Source organism: Schistocerca cancellata, chromosome 1, assembly GCF_023864275.1.
Source record: "Schistocerca cancellata isolate TAMUIC-IGC-003103 chromosome 1, iqSchCanc2.1, whole genome shotgun sequence".
Taxonomy (NCBI): Eukaryota; Metazoa; Arthropoda; class Insecta; order Orthoptera; family Acrididae; genus Schistocerca; species Schistocerca cancellata.
This window is the reverse complement of record NC_064626.1, coordinates 152,940,024-152,961,426: the sequence shown is the minus strand read 5'-3', so window position 1 is coordinate 152,961,426 and position 21,403 is coordinate 152,940,024. Positions and strand designations below refer to the sequence as shown.

General features: G+C 36.9%; 1 protein-coding gene across 1 annotated transcript in view; it reads left to right on the top strand.

Annotated features, from left to right (window-relative positions):
* LOC126167316 (lysosomal alpha-mannosidase-like) overlaps nucleotides 1-21,403 on the top strand; it is a 208,275-nt gene that overhangs the window by 129,322 nt on the left and 57,550 nt on the right. The window contains exons 8-12 of the mRNA XM_049920467.1: nucleotides 7,271-7,490; nucleotides 7,617-7,816; nucleotides 19,680-19,888; nucleotides 19,998-20,209; nucleotides 20,374-20,590. Of these exons, the coding sequence (XP_049776424.1) occupies nucleotides 7,271-7,490; nucleotides 7,617-7,816; nucleotides 19,680-19,888; nucleotides 19,998-20,209; nucleotides 20,374-20,590 (1,058 nt within the window). The remainder of the gene's footprint in view (nucleotides 1-7,270; nucleotides 7,491-7,616; nucleotides 7,817-19,679; nucleotides 19,889-19,997; nucleotides 20,210-20,373; nucleotides 20,591-21,403) is intronic.

Below are 21,403 nucleotides of genomic sequence, written 5' to 3'. Positions count from 1 at the left end.
AATGGAGCACTCCTCCTGATTTTGGAGAAAAAGCGATATTTGATGATTCTTTTTTACATTTTTTACAATAGTGTGGAAGCCTGCAGAGCCCAAAGACAGTGACAAAGCAGAAAAAAAACCCAGGGTCACTTACATATGTAATTCCTAAAGAGGCAAAGTTATGCTTGTAAATGTTGCACCTGTGCAACAATATAATAGAAATAGATGATAATGTATTTTTGGCTTTGGTTGCAATAGAAAATATCCTTGACCAAGCATGCTGGAGGTCACTAAAGCAGAAAAATAACTGATTTCTGTACAAAACGTATGAGGAGAATTTTTAAAATAAGAACCAATAGGGCTTTGTGTCCGCGCATCATGTCATACGACATCTGTTCACGGTCAGCCGCTCTCACTATGCCACCATTGCGTTTTATGTCTGTGCCAGTGTTGGTTGTGTGGTTACATGCTTAGTTTGTCGCCAAGTCAACCAGAAATTCCGCTGAATGTGATGCACCCAGTTATTCAGTTCTTACTTGCTGAACAAGTCTATCCTGCAGAAATTTGCTAGCAGATTGTTGAAGTTTATGGTGTGGGTGTAATGAATGATGGAAATGTGCATAAATGGTGTAGGCTGTTTAATGAAGGAAGGACAAATGTTCATGATGAAGCATGATCTGGACGGCCTACTATTTTGACTGAAGATTTTACACAAAAACTTGATGAGACAATTGACTAAAACAGATGCTTAACTATTAGACGACCTGCATCAGAAATTTCCTCAAGTTTCAAGATCATTAGTTTTTCACATTGTTACTGACAAGCTTCACTAACTTCACTATAAAAAAATGTGTGAGAGATAGGTGCTGAAAATGTTGACAGAAGAACACACACAAAAAAAAAAAAGCCAATGGCACCTTCTTTCTCTGTTTTGGAGCTCTATCACAACGATGGTGACTAGTTCTTGAGCCGAATTGTGACTGGTGATGAAACATGGATTCCACGCTACACTCCAGAGAATAAACATCAATCCAGTGAGTGGCATCATTCAAACTTTTCAACAAAACCAAGAACATTCAAGCAAGAAATGTCAATGTGGAAAAATCATGGCCACTGTTATTTGGGTCCAGAAAGGCATTCTTGTGGTAGACTTATTGCCAATAGTTAGTGTGAAACATTATTAAAGCATAGGCACACTGTTCAAAATCACCGGCGGGGACTGCTCTCTAGCAGCATCGTTCTGCTTTACGACAATGCTCGGCCTCACATTGCAGCAAGAATGAAGACACAACTGAACAAGTTTCATTGGGAATTACTGGGTCATCCACCATACAGCCCTGACTTAGCACCATCAGACTTCCACCTGTTACCAAAACTGAAGGAATTTCATGGTGGAAAGTACTTGGAAAATGATGACATGATGAAATAAACTGTTACTAACTGGTTTAACAGTCAGGCAGCAGAGTTCTTTGATGATGGGATACAAAATCTGCTGCCACGACTTGTCAAATGTTTAAATGTTCATGGTGACTATGTTGAAAAGTGAAAAAAATGTGCATATTGTAGTTTGTGATCAATTTACATTCATAAATTAAGTTTCTCTTACTCCATTACAAATTGATTCTTACTTTAAAAATGACCCTTGTATATATGTATTTTCAGAAATTTGTGTCTTTGATTTAAAACATCACTGTAAATAATTATTAATAAAATAGAAAAAAAGAAATAAACATTCCTTAAAGGTTTAGTTGTTACTTTCTGATTTCTTTTCCGAGAAGTACAAAGGTTATGGAAACTAGAGTACTATCTTGTAACTTCATTTCTGTAGGCGATACTATTATTATTTCACATAGACAAGTGTCTAATACTACACAACCTGTCACTATAGGTATTGATCACCACATAAGATGAAAAACAAACATTTTGACATCACGAAGAGTTTGATTTCACTATGTCTCCATAGCAGTCAACTATTGGAGTTTGTCCATAATTATTATGTGCATTTTCATTGCAGAGTTAGCTGCCAGTCATAAGCTTCTAAAACGTTTTATAGATTGTAATGATTTCTTTGCAGAGTGTAACGAATGTGAACTGCTGAACAAATGAGTTCAACGTACAAGTCCAGCACAACAGCATCTAGCGGTGGAACTAAGAATTTGGTAGACACATCATTTTTGCACAGAAGTTGTAATAACCTGTGAATCTGAGCATGCATACTAGGCAGCGATAATGCGCATGTGCATCCAGAACATAGTTATATGATATTTACATAAGAGAACAAAAATTGTCTAATAAACAATAACAAAAAATCTATTGCTTCACAAACAGCACCCCGGAGTCTTCAAGTTTTAATTCGAATGAGTGACTCCTTTAAAATCAGGCAGTCCCCTTCGAGTTTCACTCAGTATTTCCAGTGATCACGGTATTTATGTCTAGTGCACATGCATGGAAATATGCCAGGACTGTGCCGCATGCGTTGTGTATAGACTGCTTAGTAATCTTTAAATTATGTGTCCACATGCTTAACTGAGCGGTAACGTGCTTGCCTCCCACTATCATGGAAGTCACCCAATGTGTCTGTAAGGAAAAGCCTGACACAAATGATAATGCCAAATTAAACAGTGCAAAAGATATCCCAAGTGAAAGTGAGGAAAGTATTGTACCAAATTCAGACAGTAATAGTGTGGAATACCAAAGTGTCAGTACAGTGGATGGCAGTGTTACAAAAAAATTTGAAACTGGACAGGAATTTCAGAAACTGTAGTAAAGAATGGCCATGTTTGGTAAAATCAGACCGACTTGTGTTTTGTACAGTGTGTTCACAAGAAATTTCTATAAAGCATGCTGGTCGTGATGACTGCTCTTGTCGTGTTCTGTGTAAAGTACATGTAGACTTAACAAACCTTAACTCTTCAAATGCATGATTGTATGAAGACTCTCTCACCAGTGCTGAAATGCTTTTTGGTTCATTTATTGTTGAACAAGCCCTGCCAGTTTGTTGTGCAAATCATAATTCACAACTGTTCAAAAACATTTTTATTGATTCTCATATTGCTAAAAAATACAGTTGTGGAAGAACTAAAACATCTGGAACACAGAATGATGTGATAATGCAAATATAGTGCTGCTTTTTTGAAGGAAGTTCAGCAATACATAAAAAATTAGTCTTGTTCTTGGCACCTGTTTCATTTAGCTGCAAAAACAGGCATGAAAAGCAACAATATTTTCATGCTGAAAAATTTGTAAATGACATTTTATACTCGCTCCAAAAAAGACAGTTTAAAAGTAAACTTTGTCAAAATATATATAGCAGTAAACTCCATAAAAGGCTGAATTATGTTTGTACAAGATAGCTCACACTGCTCCAGTCAATAGAAAGAATAATTGAACAATGGGAACTTCTTGTAAAATTTTTCAGTCAGGGAGCTTCAAAAAATGTAAACAATCTCAGATCCAGTAACTAAGCTATATCTTCTTTTCGTGTGTAATACCTTTCATTATTTACCAAAGCAAATGTATTCCTTCAGAAAGAAGAGACAGTAATTCAGACTTCATAGCATCCTAAATAACTTATTTACAGGTGTGATTGTAAGATTTATCAATTCTTCTGTGGTACATACTTGTAGTAGTCTGCTGAAATTGAAATTTCAAAAAAATAAATATCACAGAGTGGATGAAGAAATTGTCATTGGTGTAGACACAATAAGCTACATTCATCATACCAAACTTGAAAAATCTGTAGTTACAAAATTTTATTAAGGTGTCGGAAGATTTTTCATCAACTTCTGCAGTTAAATCAAAGGAAAATGTTCACTACATGATGACTTCTTAAAAAACTTTAAAGTTATAGGATATTAGATCTAGAAAAAGTAAATCTTCATCTGTTATAAAGCTAAATGAGCTATTTCCTCACGTTCTGAATGATAATGGGGAGAAAAAAAAAGAAATGGAGTTTTCAAGATACCAGTTTGATGACTTTGGAATGGTGGAAGAAGAGAGAGCTGATACTGCTTGGTACAAAATATCTGCTATGTGTGATGCATCAGGCATTAAAAATTATCTATTACTGAACCAGCTTATGCTTGCATTACTGCTTATTGTTTATAGCAATGCTGCTTGTGAGAGAGTTTTTAGAAGTGATAGGGAAAACAGTGCTGCATTTTGGTATGGTGTGAACACATGAAGGTCAGGTTCTTTGATCATCAGTAAAATGAATCACATTACCGAAATAATTTTTCAATGGATCAGATTAAGGCTGCGAAGAGTGTAACAACACTATCACTTGTGAGAAAATTGTCTTCAGTCACCAGTGAAGATTCTGTATTATACAACTAGAGGCAGATCCAGGAAGAAGAGGCAGATGAGAAAGACTTGTAAATATTTTTGTATAAAACTCTGAAGACAAGCCTCATCTCATGATGTAAGTGAATTGTGTTTACATGTTTTACTTTCATTTTAATTAATAATTTGAGATATATACATGTATTGATTTTGCAGTGTTCATAAATTACAGAAATGTTTTAAAGTATCTTAATGTTTATCAAATTGATTTTTAGCTTTTTCCATTTAACCTGATTTCGTTCACAATTGTTTTAATTGCTGGAAAATCTTCATTATTTTGGGCTAGAAAGTGTCTGAAATACAGTGTTTAAAGGCCTAAAACACAACTCTAATTTTTAAAATTTTTCAACCAAATCACTCCAGGCAAATGCCAGGATCGTTCCTTTGAAAGGGTACAGCTGATTTCCTTCCCCATACTTGACAATATCTAAGCTCCAGCTCCATCTCAATGTTGATGGGATGTTGAACTCAAAGCCCTCTCCCCCTTGACATCCCCCCTCAAAATTTTCCATGGGAGACCTCGACTTTCATTTTTGCCATGTGATTACTGACGGTCACTTCTCAATCTTGGCAGCTATGTGTGTCAGTTGTTAGAACTGTTTAAGTGTGGAAGGTATATGACTGCAGGAGCTAAAAATTTGGAAAATATGCTTACACTTTTAAAGCAGTTAGTCTGTTGTTATGAATCACAACAGCAGTAAATCCACAGTAACTGCTAAGCAGTACCAGTGATAGTAATTGCTTGTTAATGCAAACTAGACATCAACAAGAATCTGTGGTGTGATGATGCATTGGTTATTATTAACAACCTCTATTGGGACTTGGGAGGAAAGGTTTCAAATCCTGATGTGGGCATTTTGATTGGGATGTTCTGTGGCTTCCCTAAATGACTTTAAATGAATATAGTGATTAACAGACCTTTAACTGCCCCCTTTTCCAATTCTTCTTGAGTAGAGGTACTGTAATAAGGCATTAAACTCTAACATTAGTTCTTAACAATGCTTACAGTTTTGTTTGAGGGTTGTGCTGCTACCTTATTCATTTTAAATGAATGCTTGGTTCCTCCAGAAGTAGCACAGTCAGTCTATTTCCTCACACCTGTCCATCTCATGTGCTCAGTATCTGACCTCTTATTGATAAATTGTCTTGGATTATTTCCCACACTAATTGACCATTTAAGTTCATAAGGAACCTGAACAGTTAATCACACTTATCTGGTGTTATCTTTGTCTCTGAGGAACACTCACAGCCAAGGACAACATACTACATTACATTATTTAAAATGCCTTCAGGCTAGTCACACTTTTAAGAACCCATTCCATTTGTTAATGGTCCAAAGTGTGATGAGGTCTTGAATGCTTTTGAGAAATTAGGAAGTAGAATTTGCTTCGTAACTGCAGGATTCACAGGATATTGCGTGTGAAAAAGGCAAGATGTGGCACTTTCTCAGTTCATGCTGATTTATATTCAAGAAGCAAGAACTAGTATCACTTGTATAACAGCCTACAATTTTCTGACAGTTTGTGAGGTCTTGGCTCATTGCATGAAAGTCTTAAAAAGCAATCTTCCATTTTTGAAATCACGAACACTATGCACATATATTTTATTAAGTTATCGTATTTCTTATACTGATTTGAATTGGGAAGCTAATCCCTTCTGAAAGGAAAAAAAAAAGCTTTTTATATTCTACATGATATTCAGATTTCGCCAACTTCCCCACCGTTAACATGAACATCATATTTATTAGAGATAACAGAAATTATGAGACGTCAACAAATTGAGCTCTGACCAACCCAAGGACTCTTATGTAAATGAGTATTACTCCTCCTGTAAGTTCATTATACCAGTTATATTGTGATTTCACTACATGGAATTGTATGCAGCACCCATTTTTCCTTGATTATTTTTCTAGAATTCCATGAAGTTACTTGGCAGTGGCTTGTAACCACATCTGCACCTACTACCCTGTTTTACCAGAGGTACACTGCTGGGTCTGTGCTGTCACATCATGCTTCAGAGGAAAATCTTAAACTCATCAAATAACCCAAATCATTAACAATGCCCAAATATCATGGGCTGGGAACTGAATGCATATGCAGTCAATTGTATAGACAAATTTATGCTGGTGGTTTGTTTCCCTGCAATCTGACTGTCAGCTATTGATTTTTTAGTGCTTTTTGAGATTCATCTCCTGACTCTGACTCTGCCTCTGCCCTTCCTTCCAGCTCTCATTCATCTTGCTCTTTTCATCTTGATTCCTGTATTTCTCTTTTTCACATGAAAGGAAAAATTTAAAGGTTCTTAAAACTACTGCCTCAGTATTTAATTAGTGTCTAGCAGTCTTGCATAAATGTTCCAATTTTGTTACTTGTTAGTAGGCAGCCCTCCTGTATCTCTATAACAGAGACATGTGTCAGACTATGGTATCATTAGCTGCAGAACTATTGTGTTTGGGTTTTTTGTGAACTGTGCTTTACCAGTGTTCCTGTGTTAGTAGTATTGTGTGTGTATTCCAAGCAGTAATTGAAACTGATGCTGGTCTCTTCATAACTATAATGTAAAGCAAAAGTATTTATCTGCAGATGAAACTTTTTACTAAATATGCAGAAAAACATGCTGAATATTATACTTCCAACAACATATTACTCACAATGGGAGAGGATTTTCACTATCAGAATGATGATATGTGGTTTAAGAATCTGGATAAACTAATTTGGTAAGGAGTTCCCTTTTCAGACTTCTCTGTATAGCACAATGAGGAGACAAAGAAACAACATAGCAGAAATAGCTCTTGTAGGAAAAGGTAAAATACCTGTACATTTTTGCAGCAATTATGTTCTTCATTGAAAGGAGATGCAATATTTTTTGTTTAGTTTGAAATATTATTTAATGGACTGCATAATAGTCTTTGTTTCCAATTTCTTTTATTTTATTTATTTTTTGTTGATAGGTATGTCAATGCAAACAAATCAGATGGAACCAAAGTAAATGTGTTCTACTCAACACCTGCATGCTATTTAAAGGCTCTTAATGATCAAGATCTGATGTGGCCTGCGAAAAATGATGACTTTTTCCCTTATGCAAGTGATTCACATACCTACTGGACTGGTTATTTTACATCAAGGCCCACTATTAAAAGGTTTGAACGACTAGGGAATAATTTTTTGCAGGTGAGTGAATATTTAAATGAGTATTCATTTCCTTCCCCCTTTTCATCTTGTATCTTTTAGAACCAGACACTGTAATGCAATTTGAAGTGGAGTTTCATCTAGAACAAACTTCTTTAATGTATACAGGTCTGCAAACAACTTTATGCCCTGGCTAGTGTGGGACCAGAAGACTGGAAAGATCTGAACAGGATGAGAGAGGCAATGGGTGTCATGCAGCACCATGATGCTATAACAGGTACAGAGAAGGAGCATGTAGCAAAGGATTATGCCCGGATATTGTCAGATGGCTTTTCAGAATGCATTGAAGCTATTGAGGCAGCTTTTAAGTAAGTTTGAAAACATGAGTGCCACTCATTGTGTGTTGTGGATCCTCTGTAAAATAACTTATGTTGTGATTAATGTATAGTCTTAAGTAATATTCCATAATAATGATCTTCTTCTGGGTGAAATTAAGGTCAGACTTCTACACTTGTCAATTAATATTGTAGACTTTGTGATAATCCCATAAATAGTATAATTTATTTTCGGAAACCACTGACAATTAAATGATATATTTGAAGTATATTAACAACACTCTGTAATCTGGAAATGTGTGTGAGAAAATGTAGAAGCAATTAAGGTAAGATATTGTGCCTAAGTACAAAAGTCAAAGTTGAATACAGAGAGGTTAAAGGGTAGAATGCTTTACAGACAGGCGTTTTGGAGGAACAAAATTTTGATGTTTTCAGTAGTGATGATTTTGCTTTTTATTTTATAGTTACAATGCATACATTGAGTAGATGTCTAATACATGACAAGCCAGTAATATAAGACATTCAATATAACATATTTACTTGGAGCAACACTTTGACTTGTATTGATAACACTAATAGTTTTATATAACATTACTTACAGATTTAGTTTATTAGGTAATCCTTAACAGTGTAATATTCCTTTTCTATTAAAGTGTCTTCCAGTTTGGGTGGGGATGGTCAAGAGGTTTTATTGATCAGCAAAACTGTTTTACATACTTAACCAAAATATACAAATGTGTGTAACTATTTACATAATATAAACATTCAACAGCTCATGCCACACATGAATGTCAGCAGACTCCATTCAGTGGAGCACTTCATCAGATGCTTCATGCACGCACTAGATACCACCAAGAAAATTTCTGTTAGGCACTCATTTGCAATGTGACTCACTACGTCAGTGAAAAAGCGCCACTTGTGCGTAATTGCACTATCTTTCTTCAGTCTGGAATCTATTGAGCTGTACCCACACCATCATAAGACAGTGAAAGCCTGGAACTTATTAACAGTTGAATAAGCTCCTGGTCCTGACTATTTGTAGCTTCCACTCATTTTCCATTTAGCACCCTGGCTGAATCTAGTGGAGAGCATTTGGACTCCTCATGTTGGTCTTCTGTCTTTGAGGTGTTTTAACAGGCAGTGAGATTCAGACTTTGTGAAGAAGGATTGATTAAATTTTTACAAACTTGATGACAGAGTTTGCAGAGATCTGCCTTTCAATGAAGGTGAACTGGGCAGATGTTCAGTAGTACTGGTAGTCAGCATGCAGGTGTAAATCTGAACTCTGCTGCTAATGTTTCTCATAGCTGCAGTCAAATAAACATCAGCTTTCTTCTAATGAGCCCTTCAAAGTGAGACTGATCAGCTATATTTTGCTACAGAGTATAACACATGAGATGCTCCACAGAGAACTGATGTATTTGCTCCCCATATACTATCTGCCTGTTTCTCGCTAGGTTCACCCATGTTTATACTGTCTTACTTGTGTTGGAAAGGCATTTATATTTGTCAGAATTCTGTCTAATGTGACACAAAGGTATCTTAGCTTACCATTGTACTTGACTATGTCAAGGTGACCAAACCATGAGCTGATCTTTGCTGATTCTAGATGGTTAGAGAGGTGGAAAAGACAAATTGTTTATCCTTGATAAGCTGGCGATTGCTGCAGTGGCTGTCGAGCTATGCCCCCACATTAGGGCTGCAGAGGGGAGAGGATTGGTGAGGGGAAGGCAGTGTTGGCTGCTTGCAGCAGTGCTGCACCACTACCTGCGTTCTGTGCTTAACACGAAATCAGAGGTGGCCCCCACAGGAATATTGCCTGCTTAAGTGGCACTTCCCTCAGATCAGAAATCACTTAATTTGTTGACATATTCATACTTGAGAATTTTACCTACAACTTATGTATCATTTATTTATCACAAATAGTGAAAAATTAAAGTAGGTGAATGTACATCTTAAGAGATGTTGAGCTGAAAGTCAAAAACTGATTTTTGGAATGTTTGCACATGGCATTTATTAAACACGTGAGAGTATATAGTAAATATGTCTAAAAACAAAGATGCTGTAACTTACCAAACGAAAGTGTTGGTATGTTGATAGGAATATAAAAAACACACAAGCACACACACAAATTTCAAGCTTTCACAACCCAAGGTTGCTTCATCAGGAAAGAGGGAAGTAGAGGGAAAGACAAAAGGATGTGGGTTTTAAAGGAGAGGGTAAGGAGTCATTCTAATCCCAGGAGAGGAAAGACTTACCTTAGGGGGAAAAAAGGACAGGTATATACTCGTGCACACACACACATATCCATCTGCACATATACAGACACAGGCAGACATATGTAAATGCAAAATGACCGATCCATCATCATTCTTCTGGCTGACAAGTGTTCCACGACCGTGGCACTTGATTGTCGGGAGTATGTGGCTGAGGTACTGCGTCAGCTTTCAGACAACACTACATACAAAGTTTGCCAAGGTAATCCCATTCCTGATGTCCAGGCAGAGCTTCAAGGAATCCTCAGAACCTAAGGCCCCCTACAAAACCTTTCACCAGACTCCATCAACCTCCTAACCCCACCGACACCCCGTACCCCTACCTTCTACCTACTTCCTAAAATTCACAAACCCAATCATCCCGGCCACCCCATTGCAGCTGGTTACCAAGCCTCCACAGAACATATCTCTGCCTACGTAGATCGACACCTTCAACCCATTACATGCAATCTCCCATCCTTCATCAAATACACCAAACACTTTCTCGAACGCCTAGAATCCTTACCAAACCTGTTACCCCCGGAAACCATCCTTGTAACCATTGATGCAACTTCCTTATACACAAATATCCCACATGTCCATGGCCTCACTGCGATGGAGCCTCAACCTCCGCTAATTTCAAGTTGCCACCGTTCGTACCTCACCTTTCATTCAGCAAAATCTTTGCTTCTGTACTTCCGCCTCGACTGACATCTCTGCCCAACCTCTTTGCATTTACATATGTCTGCCTGTGTCTGTATATGTGCAGATGGGTGTGTGTGTGTGTGTGTGTGTGTGTGTGTGTGTGTGTGTGTGTGTGTGTTTCCGCTACCAGGACTGGAACGACTCCTTACCCTCTCCCTTAAAACCCACATCCTTTTGTCTTTCCCTCTCCTTCCCTCTTTCCTGATGAAGCAACCTTGGGTTGCAAAAGCTTGAAATGTGTGTGTGTTTGTGTGTTTTTTATTGTCTCTATCAACATACCAACGCTTTCGTTTGGTAAGTTACAGCATCTTTGTTTTTAGATATATTTTTCCCACATGCAAGGTTTCCCTCTATTATATATAGTATGTAGCAATGTTTACAAAGTGTAATTCACTTTGCCTGTAAGAATTGTGAATGATTACAGTCATACGTGTGATTCAAGGTCATTGTCGTCATTGCTTGAGGGTGTCGAATTGATGCTAACCTCATCAATGGCTATTTCCATTATTGCATCTAGTGTCCAATACTCTACTTCCTGCTGCTACACTTACTGGCAGTAACCTTGCAAGACCTGTGCAGTAACTGAAAGAAAAGCAACATTAATAAGATTCTGCACTCTTTCCTTTGACATGTCACCAGTAACATTGTTCTGCCTGAAACTGTATTTTATTTTGCCCCTGCCAGTTCTATTGGATGTAGATCGCAGTAGTAGGATGGTAAATGGACTGCTTTGTGGCCTCTGTTTTTTTTTCCTTTATTTTGGATAACAGTTTAGCCTTTGTCATGGAGACATTGCAGTTTATTTGCCTCTCTCGCAACCATTCTAACATCATATTTATTAGGCATTTTGTTGAACTTCCTGCTGTGGTATGAGACTCTATCAATACAGTCACAGAACTGGATGGAATATTAGGAACCACCATATCTGCAACTCCACATGCCCCCCCACCCTTCCACCCCCCCTCTCCCCCAATGATGTCCATTAGTTTCGCCAACTTCAGGAAGTTCGCAAGTTAGGGGAAACAGTTTCTTGCATGAAACTTCCTGACAAATTATAACTGTGTGTCAGATCGGATTCTCAGGTTTGACTCTGTCTGAAACACAGCTCTAATTTGTCAGGAAGTTTCAAAACGGAACACACCCTGCTGCAGGGTGAAAATTCATTCTAGTTTCTTGTATCTTGTTGCAAATAGTTGCTGAATTTCTCATTTTGTGGAAGTTTTTCTCAAACTTGCAAAAGCTGTGTATGTTCAGTACTGGTGCGAAAATATCAGTGTTGAAAAGATGAACTGCACAAAAACAGATGGGCCAAAACAAATGTGTCATTTGAACCCCTAAACACACACATATTTGATGTCATCAGAAAAGGTAGCATGAAATGAGTTTATCAATCAGTTTGTTTTATCAGAAGGGAGAGCAGAATGGCCGTACAGATGTCTATAAATTTTTGCTGGTTTTTAAAGTTACTGTAAACATAAATGCATACATTTGTGATAAAAGCCATAAATAATGTGTGCAAAAATCTGAGTAATTAAAAGTCAGTCTCTTGGTGAGATACTGTGCCACATTTTTGTTTCTTGTTATTGAATATTTGATTATACAAAATACAAGAGATGTTTGAAATTTACATATGACGCCCTTGAAGTCGTTAATCTGAGTGAAGTCCTCTGATTTTAGTTAATTAAATAGCATTTATTAGTAACATCAATATGTACCCCTCTTAACACTTGTTTTTTGTTTTAATTTTTGTTTTGTTTTAGTGTTCATTCACGATTTTTATTTGTTAATAATAATGTAACAACAATGGAGACCGCTCTGATTTTTAAGAATAATGGCACTTGTGCAACAAGTACTTGCAGCAAGTGCTTACAGAAATTATTTGGTAGTGGACACAAGCCTTTCATAATACTTTGACTTCAGGGGCAACTTGATGTTGGCACCACACAGAGACAAACAAATATCTTTAAAACGGTGCTGATTTTCTCCACTTCTGGTAGCAGTACCACAGTCTTCAAGTTATCGTGGCCAAACAGTACTTCCATTTCAGGAACATTAGGTCTAAGTTGCCACATCTTAAGATATTCATAAAATTTAATGAGGCTGTTTGTTAGGTGTTCTTCACATTCAGAAAAATCTTCCCTCCAGTATGAAAACGCAAGGTAATCTGCATACTGAAATTTCTTGCAGGTAAAGTTTGTTAGATCTGTTGTGTAGAGGCTGAATTACACCAGAGAAAGAACAGAGCTTTGAGCCAAGCTGTCACTGAGTACACATCATCCACTCTTCTTCTTTATGTTTGTGCACTTGAAACCACTGACTGCTCATACTGCTTAAGAGGTTATGTACAGTCTTCAGAGGTACTGGTTTCAGAAATTCCAGTGTTAGAGCGTTGCACTACACCATGCCATAAGTTGTTGGCAGTTCAACAAAAACTTTCCTGGTCTTGAATTTCTTCTGGAATGTAGTTTGTATGTGAGAAGTCGGTGAGAGTACCTGAACCCAGCAGCTTCTATGAGGTCTGAACCATCAGGTGCACAGAATTAGTTTTTTCTTTTATTAGGTCTGAGAAGATTCTTTTCACTAATTTGCAATGGGAAGCTAAGTAAAAATATTGGGTAAAAGTGCTGTGCAGTTACTCCTTCCTCCCTGTTTATATTACTTTACCACTTACTGGTGGTGTTCCTATGCAGAGAATTTCATTAAAAAGGATAACTAACTGCTTTCACTTTGTAGGACCTCTGTACACAAAAAATTCAGGGTAGAGCCCATCTGTACCTATAACTTTTCTACATTTTGTATGGCTAAGGGCTGTCTCAGGTTCAGTGATCATAAATGGAGAAGAGAATTCTGGGTTATATTGTGGAAATTTCTTAACCACAGGAAGTTGAAGCAAATTTTTGGTGAGTAAAAAAACTTTGTAGTGAAGCCAAGGGGTAGATGACTATGAGAAAATGAGTGTAAAACCAATGAAATAGGTAACATTCCTTGAGTTGGAGCACACAATGTTAGAAGTCACAGTGGGACAGGGAAGCTACAAAATTTGAAAAGAGAAATGGAAAGCCCTAATGTAAATATAATAGGAAATAAGATAAGACTCTATGATCAGACATATTTAGATAATTTATCAGTGACAACAGAAATGGATATAATGGGGGTAGGAGTACATATGAAAAGGAAAGTAGAGCAAAAAGTGAGTTACTACAAAAAGTACAGACATAAAATTACTGTGCTCACAATTGATAATGAACCAATGATGACTACAATAGTTCAGGTATACATGCCAGTGTCACAGGCAGAAGATAGAGGGGTAGAGAAAGTGCAGGACAGTGTTGAATGGGTAACTCTACTCTAGTACCCATGGGTGGTATAATAGGGAAACCTATTGAAGACATCATAGCTAACACTTGGTTCAAGAATCATAAAAGAAGGTTGTACACATGGAGTAAGCCTGGAGATACTGGAAGGTGTCAGATAGATTATATAATGGTAAGACAGAGATTTAGGAACCAGGTTTTAAATTGTAAGACATTTCCAGGGGCAGATCTGGATTCTGACCACAATCTATTGGTTATGAACTGTAGATTAAAACTGAAGAAACTGCAAAAAGGTGGGAATTTAAGAAGATGGGACCTGGATAAACTGACTAAACCAAAGGATGTACAGAACTTCAGGGAGGGCATAAGGAAACAATTGACAGAAATGGGGAAAAGAAATACAGTAGAAGAAGAATGGGTAGCTCTGAGGGATGAAGTAGTGAAGGCAGCAGAGGATCAAGTTGGTAAAAAGACGAGGGCTAGTAGAAATCCTTGGGTAACAGAAGAACTATTAAATTTAATTGATGAAAGGAGAAAATATAAAAATGCTGTAAATGAAGCAGGGAAAAAGGAATACAAACACCTCAAAAATGAGATTGACAGGAAGTGCAAAATGGCTAAGCAGGGATGGCAAGAGGACAAATGCAAGGATGTAGAGGCATATATCACTAGGGGTAAGATTGATACTGCCTACAGGAAAATTAAAGAGACCTTTGGAGAAAAGAGAACCACTTGTATGAATATCAGAAGCTTAGATGGAAACCCAGTTCTAAGCAGAGAGGGGAAAGCAGAAAGGTGGAAGAAGTATATAGAGGGTCTATACAAGGGTGATGTACTTGAGGACAATATTATGGATATGGGAGAGGATGTATATGAAGATGAAATGGGAGATATGATACTGCGTGAAGAGTCTGACAGAGCACTGAAAGACCTAATTCGAAACAAGGCCCTGGAAGTAGACAACGTTCCATTAGAACTACTGACAGCCTTGGGAGAGCCAGGCCTAGCCAAACTCTATCTAGTGAGCAAGATGTATGAGACAGGCGAAATACCCTCAGACTTCAAGAAGAATATAATAATTCCAATCCCAAATAAAACATGTGTTGACAGATGTGAAAATTACCGAACTATCTGGTTAATAAGTCACAGCTGCAAAATACTAATATGAATTCTTTACAGACGAATGGAAAAACTGGTAGAAGCCGATCTTGGGGAAGATCAGTTTGGATTCTGTAAAAATACTGGACCACGTGAGGCAATACTGACCCTATGACTTATCTTAGAAGGTAGATTAAGGAAAGGCAAACCCATGTTTCTAGCATTTGTAGACTTAGAGAAAGCTTTTGACAATGCTGACTGGAATACACTCTTTTGAATTCTGAAGGTGGAAGGGGTAAAATAGAGGGAGCGAAAGGCTATTTACAATTTATACAGAAATCAGAAGGCAGTTATAAGAGTTGAGGGACATGAAAGGGAAGCAGTGATTGGGAAGGGAATGAGTCAGGGTTGTAGCCTCTCCCCGATGTTATCCAATCTGCATATTGAGCAAGCAATAAAGGAAACAAAAGAAAAATTCGGAGTAGGCATTAAAATACATGGAGAAGAAATAAAAACTTTGAGGTTCGCCGATGACATTGTAATTCTGTCAGAGACAGCAAAGGACCTGGAAGAGCAACTGAATGGAATGGACAGTGTCTTGTAAGGAGGATATGAGATGAACATCAACAAAAGCAAAACGAGGATAATGGAATGTAGTTGAATTAAGTCGGGCGATGCTGAGTGAATTAGATTAGGAAATGAGACACTTAAAGTAGTAAAGGAGTTCTGGTATTTGGGGAGCAAAATAACTGATGATGGTCGAAGTAGAGAGGATATAAAATGTATACTGGCAATGGGAACGAAAGCATTTCTGAAGAAGAGAAATTTGTTAACATCGAGTATAAATTTAAGTGTCAGGAAGGCGTTTCTGAAAGTATTTGTATGGAGTGTAGCCATGTATGGAAGGGAAACATGGACGATAAATAGTTTGGACAAGAAGAGAATAGAAGCTTCCGAAATGTGGTGCTACAGAAGAATGCTGACGATTAGATGGGTAGATCACATTACTAATGAGGAGTTATTGACTAGAATTGGGGAGAAGAGAGATTTGTGGCACAGCTTGACTAGCAGAAGGGATCAGTTGGTAGGACATGTTCTGAGGCATCAAGGGATTACCAATTTAGTATTGGAGGGCAGTGTAGAGGGTAAAAATCGTAGAGGGAGACCAAAAGATGAATACACTAAGCAGATTCAGGAGGATGTAGGTTTCAGTAGGTACTGGGAGATGAAGAAGCTTGCACAGGATGTAGTAGCATGGAGAGCTGCATCAAACCTGTCTCTGGACTGAAGACCACAACAACAACATTATTTATTTCCTGATACTCGTGAAGGATCCTTACAATCTAAGACTTGACTTTCACTACAGTGTTTCTTTGGAAATTCACCCTACAAGGGGGTGAAATAGACTCTTTGAGTGCTGAAATTAATTTTCACTATTAATAACAAATATTGTTCAGAAATAACAAGAGAGGGAGATACACCAGGAAAAGACCCTTGATTACTTCATGATGAGAGAGAGAGAGAGAGAGAGAGAGAGAGAGAGAGAGAGAGAGAGAGAGAGAGAGATTCTGAAATCAGATGCTGGATTGTAAGGCACACATAGGTGCAGATATAGATTCATCCTACAACATAGTAATGGTGAAGAATAGTTTGAAATTTAAGAGAATCATCAGAAAGAATCAATGTGTAAAGAAGGGTAATACTGAAATATTAAGCAATGATGTTGATGTTGTGTATTCCAAGTATTCTTAGGCTCTAAGTATTGTGATGGGCCGGCCGCGGTGGTCTAGCGGTTCTAGGCGCTCAGTCCGGAACCGCGCGACCGCTACGGTCGCGGGTTCGAATCCTGCCTCGGGCATGGATGTGTGTGATGTCCTTAGGTTCGTTAGGTTTAAGTAGTTGTAAGTTATAGGGGACTTATGACCACAGATGTTGAGTCCCATAGTGCTCAGAGCCATTTGAATCATTTTTTTATTGTGATGGTGAATACTACACTAAGCAGTTCTGTTAAGACAAATGGAGAGCCTTAAAAATGGCATTCACAGAAGTTGATACAAGGAAGGGAACTGTGAAAAGAAACATCGGATAAGAAAAGGAAAAAATTTAATTAATCAACATAAGAAAGAAATAAAGACATGCACAGGGATAGAAGGAAGTTATACAGCAAATCAAGTCACTTAGGATTTAAATCAATAGGAACTGCAAAGAAGCTGAAGTGAATTGGTTACAGAAAAAAAATGTTAATAAATAAAAAAAGGAAATGGCCATTCAAATGAGAAATAAAGCATATAGAAAGGTCAAATAACTTTATGTGTTATTAAAAACAAAGCTGTGAACATTTCAAGTGAATAAAATAGCTCCACTCTTAAATGCAGAAGAGAGAGCAAATAAGTGGAAATACTACGTTGATTGTCTCTTAAATTACTTGCATGTAACAGAAGAAAAGTATCAGTGTGCAAGACATACGTGACCTAGTTGTAGAAATTGTTTGACAGAGCTTTGGAAGACTTAAGATGGAACAAAGCAAAAGGCATTGATAACATTGCCTTGGAATTTCTAAAATCATTGGGCGAAGTGCAACTTAACGATTATTCGAGTTAGTGTATAGAATCTATGAGGCTGGAGACATAACATCAGAATTTTTGAAAAATATCATCCACACAGTCTCAATGATATCAAAGGCAGATAAATTTTTAACTTCTCATGCAACTAAGTTGCTGACAAGAATAATTTAAAGGGGGATGGAAAAGAAAATTGAGGAGCTGTTAGATGACAATCAGTTTGACATTCGGAGAGGTAAGGCACAAGAGAAGAGGTTCTGGCATTGTGCTTGCTAGTGGAGAGCTTGCTACTGGAGATAAGACTTGGAAAAATCAAAACACTTTCTTAGGATTTGCCAATTTAAAAGATAATCGAGCAATGCAAAATGGTGCAAACATTTGAAAATCTCAGAAACAGAGATATAAGCTGTCAGGAAAGACGGATAATATACGAGTACACTATATAAAAGGATTAGAAGGGAGCAAGTAGAACCAAAGACCAAGAGAGAAGAGTAAACTTAAATATCACTCATGGATTGGGTCTTAGACCAGCTCTGACTTGTTGGCTGCTGCCTAAAAGTCAGTACCAGAAGCCATCTATAATATCACCAATCCCTCCAGCTGTTATTGCCAGTAGATGAAACTTGACAAAGCCACTGTTTCTTTATTCTAACAGCTTCTCCATTGGTCTCATGAGGCTGAGTTGATCATCTTCCAAACCTACCTACATCAAAAAGTTCAAGAATGTACCAGGAAGCAAAATGGGTTCCTTCTGCACTGAATGTAGAAACATTAACCATTCAGTTACAGATGTGGTCACAAGAGAGAAAATTTCAGGTCAAAAAAGGTGTGTGAGAGATATGCTATCTCTCTGCCCAACATTTAAATTTGTACATTGAAGATGAAATGACAGAAATAAAACAGAGATTCTGGAATGAAACTGAAATTTCAGGTGAAAAGGTATTAAAAATAAGGCTGGTAGTGACACCACTATGTTTAATAAAAGTGAGGAAGATTTACTGGACCTGTTGAATGGAATATAGAAGCTAATGAGTAAATAATTTGGATTCAGAGAAAACCAATGAAAGATAAGAACAATCAGTAGTAGCAGAAATGAGATAAGTGACAAACTTAACATAAAAATTTTGAATCCAGGCAGTATACGAATTGAAGGAATTTTGCTACCATAGAAACAAAATCACACATTACATACAAATCATGGAGGATATAAGAATTGGACTACCACAGATGAAGAGAATGTTTTTCACTAAATGAGGTCGACTAGCATCAAACTTAGGCCTTAATTTGAAGAAGAAAGTTTTGAATGTGCATCTAGAGCACAGCACTGAGTAGAAGTGAATCATGGTTTGTGGGAACAGTGGAAAAGAAGGGATGATTACTTAATAGAAAGTATAGGATGAGAACTCATGTTAAGTTGTAGAGCCCATAGAGAGCGAAAACAGATAGGAAAACTGACTTTTTGTTTAAGATATGAATAACCTTTTCATTTCCTGAAAGCGTGAGCTGTGCTGAACAAAAAAGTTATTATGGAAGATTACAGATGGAGAATGCTGTTTAGGTGGTTGAGGTCACAGTAAGTATAAAAAAATTTTAATGGTGAATTTATCTGATAATTGTGGAAAAAGAAAGAAAAAATGCAGTATTTTTGCATCCTAATGAGGTAAAACAGCAGTTACGTCTTTCATATACATATGTTAATGCCAACTATGCAGTAGGTGCATTGAAATATTTATTGGAAATTTCTGGAAAAGGAGAGGTAACCATTCTGGTAAATTTCCTTATGGAGCCATGAAAGCTGTTAGCTGAAAACATATTAAGAGTATATAGTCTGATAGCATATGTTCAAAGTAATTGCTAACTGTTGTTATTTTGAGATTATTAGTAATCTTTCCATTACCCTTTTTTTCACATTGGTTTCCATTTTTATGGATTGTGATGGATAATTAATAAAATCTGTTTACAGGAAAATTATACCAAAGTCATCAGTGGTGAAAGAGGAACTATCAGAAATACCAATCAAGCCATGTTTGAAGCTCAATGTGAGTGAGTGCCAGGTATCAGAATTGAATAATTCTTTTGTTGTTTTTGTATACAATCCATTGAGCTATCCTACATCTCACTATGTGAGACTTCCAGTGACTTCAACTTCATACAGTGTAAAAGATCCAAATGGTAAGCATATTTGTGCGGCAAACTGTTATATGGAATTGATTTTGTGTATGTTATTACGCCAAAGAATAAGGAACATATGTTCAGCTCATTTTTATGTTTGTACAAAAAGGGAAGGAGCAAATTACTCAGCTGGTCCCAATACCTGAGCCTGTCCGGACCGCACCAGGTAGAATGAGTGACGCTACGAATGAGCTGATATTCAGAGCCACAGACTTGCCGCCATTAGGGTTCCGAGCCTATTATGTTACCAAACTGAATAAAGAGCAGCAGAAAGAACATAAAAGTGAAGCACTTGACGAAGCATATGAAATAGGTCACAAGGTCAGCTCTATATTAAAAATACTGTTTATCAACTGTAGACTCTAAACTCTTGTTTTTATGATTGAAATTAATTTCCAGAACATCTTACAAAAATATTGACTTGTCTAATTAATTTTCTGAATTTTCCATTTAAGCATTAACTTTATAATTAATTTCTTTTGTAGAAATTTAGTCTGAAGTTTGATGATGTTACTGGGAAAATAAAAAGTGTTGTGAGCCAAGGACATGAGATGAAAGTTAAGCAGGATTTCTACTACTACAAAGGGTTCCTTGGAAATAATGTAGTATTTGAGAACAGATCTTCTGGTGCATATATTTTTAGACCTAATGGCTCTGAAGCAGTGCTTGCAAGTTCATCTGTAAAACCGAAATTTATCAAAGGTAAAGAAGCATTCATTTATAATGAAAGTAGTTATGTCCTACATGCACGCACACACACTGTATATGATCAAACTTACATGTACAAACATACCAAGGGCCAGTGATAACAACGTAATCAGGCAGCCTGCCTTAAAGAAAACACATGGCATTAGTATAGTATGCTTCACCCATTAAAGTTCATGCATAAAATTTTTGGTCTTAGGTGTAGTCATTTCCTTTAAAAAAAATCTATGAAAATAACAATTCATAATATGTGCTGGTGTGATGATGGAGCAGATTTAACATATTGTATTATTATTTTACATATTATTTTTTACATATTATGTGATGCAGATCACAATGCTTTTTTTTTCTCCCCATTGAAAAAGGACAGAAAAGTTATGGTGCAACAATTATCCCTTTTTATTTTTATAAAATAAGATGACTTTATTTATTATTATTTTAGTACATACCAAGTTATGAAAATATTAAAATTGAATGCTGGACATCGATATTATTGCCATCTTGCAGCTGTCATATTTACTTGAGGAGTTGTTGTAGGAATCATGGCCACATCTGCCATGATCTAGATGGAGTTATCATAATGGAACAAGATGGAGTTATCATAATGGAACAAGATGGAGTTACAGTAACTTGAGAATATTTTGTTTTGAGCAATTTTCTTTTTTGCTGTGATCCAAGTATATGAAGGAAGGGTATATTCCTGTGATGAAGAGAGATGTGTAACAGAAAGCAATAGCAGTACTATCAGTACAACATCCTTGCTTAGCTCAGTTTATAGAAAGCATGTGTGATGTAAATATGAATTGAAAA